This window comes from Phyllostomus hastatus, unplaced genomic scaffold (genome assembly GCF_019186645.2).
Source record: "Phyllostomus hastatus isolate PE091 unplaced genomic scaffold, TTU_PhHast_1.1 phas_contig_62, whole genome shotgun sequence".
NCBI lineage: Eukaryota > Metazoa > Chordata > Mammalia > Chiroptera > Phyllostomidae > Phyllostomus > Phyllostomus hastatus.
Window position 1 is genome coordinate 19,491,657 of NW_025333921.1, and position 11,040 is coordinate 19,502,696.

General features: G+C 50.3%; 1 protein-coding gene across 4 annotated transcripts in view; it reads right to left on the reverse strand.

Annotated features, from left to right (window-relative positions):
- The window catches only part of SIN3A (SIN3 transcription regulator family member A), a 61,592-nt gene extending 58,097 nt beyond the window's left edge, over positions 1-3,495 (reverse strand). For 2 of the 4 annotated variants that reach the window (XM_045848576.1, XM_045848577.1), the window contains exon 1: positions 3,284-3,495. Coding sequence is in view for 1 of the 4 variants with exons in the window: in XM_045848574.1 (XP_045704530.1) it covers positions 2,451-2,620 (170 nt within the window). In the remaining 3 variants the exon portion in view is untranslated. Of the gene's footprint in view, positions 1-2,450; positions 2,627-3,283 lie in introns of those variants that run through there. The other 2 variants (XM_045848578.1, XM_045848574.1) reach the window with 1 other exon arrangement.
- Between the last annotated feature and the right edge of the window lie 7,545 nt (positions 3,496-11,040).

The window sequence follows — 11,040 nt, forward strand, 5'->3', positions numbered from 1 at the left end:
GGAGATATGTTATTGTTTAATGGGTACAGAATTTTAGTTTGGAAAGGCGAATACATTCTGGAAATGTTTGTGCTGATGGTTAAACAATGGGAATATACTTAATGCCACTAAACTGTACACTTAAAAATGGTCAAGGTGGTAACTTTTATGTTATATCCATGTGAATTTTTTTTTACCACAACAAAAAAGAAAAGAAAGAGCCCTGTCTGGTGTAGTTCAGTGGCTTGAGCATGGGCCTGAAACCAAAGGGTTGCCAGTTCAATTTCCAGTCAGGGCACATGCCTGGGTTGCAGACCAGGTCTCCAGTTGGGGGCATGTAAGAAGCAACCACACATTGATGTTTCTCTCCCTCTCTCTAAAAATAAATAAATAAAATCTTTTTAAAAAGAGAGAAAAACACACTGTTACGCCTTGGCTGGTGTGGTTCAGTGGATTTAGTGCTGGCCTTCGAATCCACAACCTAACATGCCTGGGTTGCAGGCCAGGTCCCCAGTAGGGGCCACACAAGAGGCAACCACACATTGATGTTTCCCTCTCTCCCTCCCTTCCCCTCTTTAAAAGTAAATAAATAAAATCTTACAAGAAAAGCACACTGTTACTTCTGTTTACTATCCTTAGACCAATGGCTGGATCTAGATCCTGGCTTGACCACTTATCATGTCTAACCTCTCTGTGCCATTCATCTTTAAAACGTGGATCCCATGAATTCTACAGATTTCACTACACATGGTTGCCATGAAGATTAAATGGGTTAATAAATGTATACTGTCTAATTGAATGTCTGGGACATAGTAACAGCTCAAAAAATGTTGAATTCTTATGTACAGTTTGAAAAAGCTTGTACCTATCATTCTTGTAAGAACTACAGAAAGTAAAAGCTTAAGAAATTCTTGGTTGGGGAGACAATGAGAAAGCCTTTTAAGGGACTGCACTAAATGAATGCCATGAACATCTTTTAATTCCAGCTAAATTTCACAGCCATTAATATCTGCCTTGCATAGTTCTCTAGTATCTTGTCTGCTTGCACTGAAGATGTAAACAGGACTATGCTCTGCCAGGAATCTTATCACATTACTACACAGCTCTTTCCACAAACAAACAAACAAACAAACAAACAAATCTTACTCTTTAATTACAAATCTTACCTTCTTAACTACAAAGTGCCAATCTATCAAAGGTCTTTAATTCTGACAAACTACGTAGTATATACTGGTAATGCTGATTTTTGGACAAGAAGCATTTATGAAAAGTTTCCTATGACAGTATATCGAGGTTCTTATTTGAATTCTTAAAGCCTATGTGGGGACATGTGACCTGCCACACCAGTAGACAACATGTTCTCTAGGGCAAGAATTAGATCTTCCATTTCCCAACACACAGCACTGCAAATAGTGGAAACAACCATGTGTTGATCAAACTTTCCTGAGTGGTAAATTCTCCACTACCTTCACTATCTTTGTTAGTCTGTAGCATCAGGAAAAACACGCAGGTTTTCAGTCTCCATACCAATTATATTACAGCCACCATTAATCAAACTAAAAAGCTACTGTTGCCCCTATTTTCCTTAGCTGATAAGGTGGGACTTACTCTCATGTGCCTAGCACAGGGTACCAAGCTCTCAGTCCCAACTGAGCAAAGCATAGATATAGAGTTTAATTTCCATTCAGACAATTAGCCAGAGGGCTTGCTCAGATGTTAGTAAGTAAACACATTCATTCAATATTTATTTTCTCGTGAAAACTACCAGAAACAATTTCTCTTAAGAAAAGAGAGTATCAAATCAGAGGAAAAATCTCAAAATGGTTCCTAAAATCTGAAATGTCCTAAGGCAAATCCCCAATAAGCACTGGAGGGGCACTACATGTCATAAAGAACGATATCTTCACCATCACCCTTCTTTTAATAAACTAGGTCAAGAACATTAATAGCAAGTGGTCTATATGTTCTAACTGAATCACATAAAACCAGAAGACTTTTCAAGAACACCTATAGCTACTTACTTGCAACTTCTTTGTGAAATCAAGCTTATACAGTCAGCTGTATAAAGCATTCAAAAATTCAAGAGTTGAACAGTATTTTATACAAAGTATGAGTTTTAAGATAAACCGCCATTTTTATAAACTGATCACTTTAATATAAAATAAATCCAACATTTTTTTTTTCTAAATATGAGCCCTGTGAAGAGCAGGAGCTCACAGCCTTTTCACGGCTGTGTTTGAAGTCCTAAGCCACTAAAATAGTGGCTAAATCTAACTACCCACCACCCCACTGGCCGAAAGGAGGGCCCGCCCCTTAGAACCACGTTAACTGAACATAAAGGGAACTCCAGAAAAGGTTGTCCTTAGCCACATTTCTAGTCTCTCGAGGACTCTCTCATGGTACCTCCCTTCACCAAGGTCACAGCACAAGTAGCATTTGACCGCAAACTTCAACCAAAAGAACTTGCGTACCTCACCACAAAAATTACAACCAAGAAGTGAGTGGCGACGACCATGCTCCCACTCTCCAAACTGCACGGTTCCATCCCCATTGCAAGGACCAAGGCAGAAACAGCTCCAGTACCGGACCCTTGCGTGCCAGGGAAAAGGCATTGCGGAGCTGCAACAGTAGGTCCTAACATCACCTCTCCTCGGGTCAGCGGGGCCCTCCACCCGCTGGAGACATTGGGCGGGGCAAATCTAGGCGCGACTCCCAGCCAGACCCGACAGCGGGCTTTTCCGAGCCCCGCCTCTAGAGCCAAGGAGGCGGAAACCAGGGGCGGGGGAGGGGGGGCGAAAGGATGGCCAGGGGGCGTGGCATCATCGCTCCGTACTGCCTCTCCGGCCAACCCAACCCCGAGAACGAGAAGGAAAGCGGACCTCATACCCCCTCCCCACCAGGCTCCGAAGCCACTCGCAGGAGACCACCCTCCCGTCCCACACCCCAGCAGACCCGCGCACAGCAGCCAGCCAAAGTCCCGCCCACCCCTAGAGGACGGGAGGGGTCACCCACACTCCTAAGGGCCAGCCCCGCCCCTTTCTCCACAATTGCAAGCGCGCGCTGAGCCCCACCCCCCAGCAGCGGCGAGAGAGCCCGCCCTCTCCGCGCGCACCGGGACTACGCTCTCCTCCCCCTCCCGCACGGAGCTAGCCCGCTCCGCCCCCCCACCCCCCTCACACATCCACACACCTCCCGCCCGCCGGCTCTACGGGAAGCCGAGGAGGTCAGTGCCCCCCCTTAGAAATACACACCCTCGAGTCCCTCGTTACCCGCCACCTGGCTCCCCGACCCGGCGTGCTCTCACCGCAAAGCTGCTTCGGCCGCTCCTTACTGCGTGTCCGTCTCAGCGTGAGCCTTGGGCTCAGCAGGGAGGCCCCGCGAACGGCGCTAGCATAGGCCTGCTGAAGAAGACTGGCAGGCTCCTTTCCGCTAACGATGCGGTCACAGACCCCGATGCCCAGACTAGGAAGGAGGGAGGGAGGGAAACTCTGAGGGGGGAAGGGGAGGGGGGGAAGATGGAGAAACCGTCTCCGCCGCCTCTACCGCCGCGGCCGCTTCTCTGTTACCCGGGAAATCCCGCCCACTCCGCCGGCCCGCCCAGCAAAGGAAAGACTGAACTTCGCTCCGCCACAGGCTACATAATCTGCCTGTCAAAAGTTTAGCCAATCGCTGCACCAGCCCGCCCCTTACCCCTTGGCAAGGAGGGGTAGCTGCTCACCTTCTCCACGCCTCTATTGGCGGGGAGCTTCCCGAGCTCAACCCCGCCTATTGGAGATGAACTGCTGAATCCCACCCCCAAGCCGCAACACTATTGGAGGAAGCAGAAAAGCTCTTCACATCATTGGAGGACTCCACATATCACGCCCCATGCCGTCTCAGCCACAGGCTCACAAGTCAGTTCTCGCCCAGGCCGATCATTGCAGTGGACGGCTATCTCTCTCTCTCCCACTGCCCTAGGAAGGTAAGTAACCGATGTGGAGTAAAATGTCCGTGAGACAGTCCCTTCTGACCACACTGCCGGGACAGGCCCCGCCCCCAATCATTGAATTGGATAGCTCATGCCCGGTAGAAGCCCCATTGGCCAGGACGCCTGTCTAGGAAGGAGCTGACTCCGCCCCGCGCGAGGAGGCTGAACCTTAGCAGTCCTTTTGTGGAATGTTTACACTAGAGACTGATCGCAGAGTTCCTGGGCCCGAAACAGGAGGTGCTGCTGATAGCAGAGGTCCTATTCCTGGGATTTGAAGGGTGAGAGACTAGCATTACCACCTTGGATGACCCCCTCCCCCCTTACAGAAAAAGCGAAAAGAAGAAAACCCTTCATACTTCCTATCCTACTCTCATTTTACAATTTACATTTCTGCTCGCTGCCTCGTCCTCAACACAGATTCCCTAGCAGCCGACAACTTTCATTAGCAGGGTGCAGAATAAGGACTGGAGACCAAGCCGAGAATTAGCCCCAGGGGTTGCCAACCCGCAGCACATTTACAACACCTACAGTCCCCAAACCTGACCAAGCAGTCTTAAAAGGGTGGAGATAATAAACATGAAGCCTGGGCCCTAACAGCCACGGGCTCTGGCAAGCCTCCGGAAGGCGGAGAGTTAAATCCAGAGGCATCCCCAGACTGGAAGAACTGAGGAAGTAGGCCAAACAGGCCAGGGCATACATAAACCTTCACTCAAACTTCAGAAAAAGGGTAAAAAGTAGCGTTGGGGGTAAAACATTGTAAGAACGCCTGTTCACCTCCTCCTTGGGCAATGGAGTTAATGGCAGTCCCTAGGCTCTCTCTTTGTTGGTTATGGTGCTTCGAACACAAAAAGTGCTTGAAGTGCATGGGTTGCTTTTATTTATTCACCAAATAAGGCGGAGAACTCACGCTGGCCTTGCTTTGGAGGGTGTTCACTGAGCGTCAGGAGAGGAAGGGGCGGGACTAGAGTTTTCCCGCTTTCTCCAGCAAAAAGGCTACTCCGTGAGAGCCCACTCCACTAGTGATAGACCCTAAGGAACCTAAGTCCTAACGTATCCTCCCTAAGCAATCAGGCGAAGATGGCAAGGAGTGAGCGCTGGCAACAGGTGGGCCTGACTCTAAGGCTGGCTTCCAGTCGCAAGGACAAGGCAGCTAACTGAACCCCGGGAGCAGCCGACAAATGGGAGCAGCCTCGCCAAGAACCAAGCCCTACCCCAATACAGAGCTCTAAAAATAAGTTATGCCTAGGAAAGCGCACCCCGGGGCAAACCCTTAGGAAGTTTCAAAGAAGCGGCACTTCTGCAGAACTGAGGGCTACAGTTGACGCGGCACCTCTGACTGCGTGCCACACTGAGCTCCTACCTGACATCAACAACCACTTCGAACCCAAGCAGGATTCAGCCAACCCCGACTTCTCTGCATCCAGACCAATGCTAGGTTGCTTCGAGTTCTTAGACAAACACAACTAAGGACAGTGGCCGCCTTACGCTAGAAAGGAAACAGTGTCAGCGGCCGCAGCTTTCTGAAGTTTAAGCTCAGGTCGATCTTTGGGAAGTCAAGGGGCGCGGGAATATGGCCAGGCCACAGGTTCAGAACTTTATTACTTGGCCCGGAAGGGCAGATCCCACTCCCACCTCTCAACCCCTGCAGAACCCCCAGAGCTAAGACCCTCAAATCCACTCACACCGTCAACCCCTAACTTCATCGCAAAGGCTACCAGATCTCGAGCCTTGGAGTAATGAATCATAGTGTTTCCTCCGCTCTCCCCGCCCCGCCTTGCCAAAGGCTCTAAACCCGGAACTTCCGGGCGGGAAACAGTTCTAACCAGCAGTAAGAGCCTCACCCATGTGCGGAGCGCGAACACTAACCAGGAAAGGGGGCGGAGAAGAGGGGTGGACTTGGCCCTCCTGGCTCTTTACGCAAGAGGCGGGGCTATACCTCGCCAATCAGAAGTAGGGGTGGGACTTTGCGCTCTCGGTGGGCCGCAGGAATCCACCCCCCGCCCTACAGGAAAAAAAAAAATTCTAGAACTTAAGCTCCAGCCCAGCGTCCGAGAGGCGGAGCCCGGGAGAAGGTCATCCAATCCGTAAGGGAGAAGGAAAAAAGGGAGTCTCACCCAGCCGAGAGAAGGCGGGCCCTCGGGCGGAGCCAGGTGTGGGTGGAAAAGAGGGAAAGCCCCGCCCCTAGCTCTCCTGCATCGCGCCTAGCACCAGCAGTCGTCGGGGTAAATAGTAAACAAGCCAGGCCAAGTAGTGGAGGCAGGAGCCACAGAGCGCTCCGTGGACCCGGCCCCCGCGCCTTCTCTCCAGGAGGCGCTCCACCCAGCGGTCGCGGTTCACACTGGCGCCCCGCCTACCAGCAAGCGGCCATCCCGGCTGACAGGCGGGTTCCCCGCGCCCCTCCCCGCCCGCTGATGCATTTCCTTTTCCCGAGTCCGAGCGTGGATACTGTTTTCCCAGTTTCCGACCTTCACTGCTCCTTTCAGGCCACCCCCTCGTGGGTGCTCTCACTCTCCCCGCCCCCTCGGCCACCGCCTTGGGGTGGGCGGGGAAGGAGGCAGTTCCTTGTTTGCAGGATCTGCTGGAGCACTGGTTGAAGCCTCGGAGGTCTTGGAGGTTTCCACAGCCACTGGCCGAGGTGGTGTGGGCTCGTGCCCTGGCGGATTCTGGCGCCCAATGCCGGTTCCACTGTTACAGCTCGGGAATTTGGAGCGCATAACTGGCGTGGGGGTCTCTTTCCCGTGGCCTCCCCGCCCCTCCCGCCGGGCCCGCGTTGCCTCCGCCCCAAGAGTCCATAACAACCGCGGGCCCGCGGCGTCCGCGCCTCGCTGGAGCGCGCGCACTACCCCTCCAACAGTTTGCATATAGAATCGAAACCCTCAGGACATCTTGCCGCACTCGCCCCGCGTGGTTAGCGGAGGAAGCCGCGGGCCCCGGCTCGCTCGCAAAACTCCAGCTTCCCGGCTCTGAGGGTTTATGCAGCCGCCCCGCGCCGAGCCCGGACCCGGCTCCAGGCACAGTGCGGAATCTCTCCTTTTTTCTTTATAATAATTGTTTAAGGCTTTTCAGGAGCAAGGGAGATCCCTTCCTGCCCGCACTTACCCAGACCCCCGCCGCAACCTACCAAAACTAAGGTCTCGGTGAAATAAACTAGGCAACACGCTGGCGTGCTGGCGACCCCTGACTGGGCTAATCCCTCCCCACGAATCCGGCCTGGCTGGGAAACAAACTGGCGCGCGGGCGGCGCTAATAGCTCTCCTTCCTGGCCTGCCCCTCACCTCCTTCCGACCCTAAGACTCCCCTTAATTCCGTCCCGGCGCCCGCGGCGCCTGCCCCTTGGCAGACCGGCCGAATTGACCAACCGGCGAACCAGTCCCCAAAAGCCTGAGACTGGGGAGACCAAATTAAAAACAGCTGTTTAACATACCCTGCGAGCCAAGCGGGGAGTCTTGAATGGGGAGAACGCCCCCCACGGGCCATTGGTTCCCTGGCGCTCGCGTCAATCACCCTCAGCCCGCCTCCTCCGTTCGCCCCACCTCTTGTCTTCATTGAACGCCCCTCCCTCCAAAAAAATATAAATAGATAAACTAGCCGCGCGTGGGAGGCGCTTCTGTGGCTGAGGCCACTTTCCAGCACCAAGTCGAATTTCTTGAGACCCTTGGGCTGGAGGGAGGCTGGGACTAGATCCGCAGGGGTGGCCCGGAGGAGGAGCTAGTAGGGTCCAGCCACATTTCCTTCACACACGCACCCCATTTGAAACTGGGTAGGGGAGGTGATAGGGACAACCTAGGGACTGACTGGAATGTCCCCAGTCTCCTGGCTATATAACTTAACCGTGCACCGCCCATTCTGTTAGGTGCCTGCCTAAATGAACTGTGTAAGCGGGAAGTCCTGCGTTCAAGGCAACAGGCACTTGTCTTAACACCTACCATGGGTTAGGCACACACACATTCCTACCGCACTTGCTGCTGAGTGCGATTTTAAAGAATGGATGAAATGTGCACTTTATACCCTCCAGGGGCTACAGACCCAAACCAGGAGATGCCACAGAAAGAGCTAAAGCAAGGCAGAAATTTATACATTGATATTCATAGGTGCTCAGAGCAGGTAGATTCTAGCGGAAGAAAACTGGGGAAGTCATGGAGGAGGTGGTACTTAAGTTGGGTCTTAAACGATTTAATCAGGTAGAAATGGAGGGGTAAGTCATTTTCAACAAAGGGCACAAAGAAGTAAATGCAAAACATTGTTAAGGACCTTCAGGTGTGTCTGTATGTCATGGAAACCGGGGTTGGAAAGATTGAACAGCAGAATACTTTAATACCTGGTTAAAATTCTTAAAATTGCACAAAAGAATGGGCAAGCATAATGGTCCTAGGACCACAGGCCTAGAACTATGGTTTTAGATACTCAACATTCCAGCCCAGCACCTGGATGAATTCTGAGGATGGGTTAAGTGAGGGGTACCTACAGGTAGCAAGGTGAGGGAACAAAGATAATACTGGGTTTGGAGACTGCAGAGGAAAATCTTCTAGAGGGAGAGGTAGGTGGGGAAAACCAAGAGGTTTCTTTTGCTCTCTCCCAGCCACCCAATCCAGAAAGCCTTTCCCTTTATGCAGCCCCCAAGTCAAAGCTCTGACTCAGATTCTTTCTTGAATCATTTGCCGTGTTTGTCATAACTTCCAACCAAAAGGAGTGTCTGCAGGGCAAGGACTAACTCACATGCTTGTGTTCAACTGAGCTAAGCCTGAGGCCAGAGCACACAGTAAGGAAGATTGAGGTTCCCAGGAAATGTAATGTGGATGAAGTGGTGTGTGAAGAATGTGAAGGGCCTCAGGGTCCTTTGAGCATAATGGGGGTCTGCTGCCAGTTAATCTGCCCCAACAATTCAGGGAAGATGTAATAAGGACTTAACCAGGATAGTGGCAATAGGTATGCAAGAATTAAAAAAGAGAGATGTGTTTGAGAAAGCCTTAAGAGAACTGAGTGACTGATTTAGTGTAATGTAGGAAATGGAGTTGGTGGCCTCCTGTGTGAGGAGGGAGAAGAGCTTGAGGTTAGTGGTTAGGTAATCTGGGTTCTAGATTTAGCATGGCGAGTGACTGGTGGTATATCCTCAGGCAAATCCCTTCCTCCCTGTGGGCCTGTTTTTCCCCTGTGAAATAGGGGGTGGAAATTGGAGTAGAAAGGCTCTAAGGACCATCCCTTTATTTAGTGCCATGGGGCTGGGAAGGTCAGATGGGGAAGGAAGCTTGACACTAAGGAGGGCAGATATGGGAAGGGCCGGGGGTCATACAGTTGTAGTGGGGGCTAGAATCTGGGTGGTAGCTTGGTTGACGGAATCTTTGAGGGTAAGAGTGTGAGTATGGTGAGGAAAGCCAGGAGATCAGGACTGTGTGTTCAGTGGGAGGTCTAGCAACTGGCAGGGCCATGGAGGGTGAGATTTACTCTCAGAATGGGGGCTCCCTAGGGTGAGAACCAAGGTTTACTATATCAGAACACAGATCACCTGATCTGTGAAGCCCCACATCAGATTCCTGCTCCATTTCCCAGTAAGCTGTGGCCTAGATGAAGGCATGCATAACAGATAACTGAGATGAAGCAGAGTGTTAGAGCAGAAAAAAAAATTAGGCTAAAAGTTGAATTCCATAGATCCCACTCAGTCTCTTATGATCTGTGGATGGTCCTCCAATCCTGTACAAGAGGATAATATAGCAATCCTTGCCCTGTTATGAAGATCAAATGTAATGCTATTTAATACACCTTGTGAGGTTCCAAACTTCTCGAGGCCAAAGGCCCAATCAATTCACTCTAAGCATATATACATGGTATACTCTGGATGAAATTATTTATGGAGAATTTACCTCTAGAGGAGTTAATCCCACTCAAGAGAAACAGGCTTCACTGATACTTCCTACCTTCCTAGATACACCTCCCTGGTGGAAATCCCCTCCAGAACACCCCGTAGATTGAGTTCCTCTAGTACAACTGCTCTAACTCACCATAGCAGTCAGCATAAGAGACCCCTTGGAAGGGGTCTAACAATTGTTTCTGACTCAGTGTGTCAACGTCTGCATAACACAGCAAGTCCCAGAGTCTTTGGGAAGTATTTGATTTGGCAACATTTGCTTTGCAGCTGCACTTAAGGTTGCATCTATCCACCTCTCTTTCCTCTACCCTATCACTGAGGGCAAACCAGTGAATGGATCTGGTGAGGGCCTTCCCTGGAGAAGTCACATTGAGAAGCCAGGTTCTGATTCCCAGGAAGCCTCCTTTGTGTGTTAGGGATTACTATCCTATTTTGTACTTGAGCAAACAGAGGCTCAGAGTAGTAGAATGACTTGCCCAAGTAGCCAAAGCAAGACTGGGCCCAAATTCTGAGCTTTGAACATCCCCCCATGTGCTGTCTCCTTACATACTAAGGCCTATGATCTAGGTTGGGGCTTCTAAATGATTTTTGGCCATTCCAAAAATATTCTCCTTGAAGCAAGATTTGTCATCCAAGTACATACATGCATGTGTCTTCTTCTGCTCACACATACTCAAAACAACTGTTACCCTTTCAAACACCCTGTGTCTCACAGGCATCTCACATCCACTCACTCTCATTCACAGAAGGGCTCACAGTTCCTTAGGGTTCCTGTGGGAGGAAATCCTGAAACACTGCTGCTGTCATCAGTCAGCATTCTGATAATAATTACCATTGTAATTTCCTTCCCCAAGTGTGAAATTGAGGGGAATTGTGGGAAATTCTATGTGTAGAAGCTTAGTTAAAATACTTATCAAGCCTGTAACTGTTCAATAGAAGAGATCCATTCCTTGGCCAGAGATGGCCCACTCCCTTATCTTGGGACACTGAGGCCAAGAACCAAGGCTGAAGCTATTGTCCCCTTTGGTTCCTGGAAAAAATGAGGATTTTTGAATTGAGATGATTTTGACTTTGGAATTTGTAAGATACGTGTTTACTTTGAAATTAAGTATTTTAGTGTAACTTTTGTTACGACTGTGTTTCTGCACATAATCCGTAATTGGTAAAATCCAATTGGAGTCCCTATCCTTTTCTTTCTTTTTCTCTTATCTCCTGACAATTAGGCCAAGGG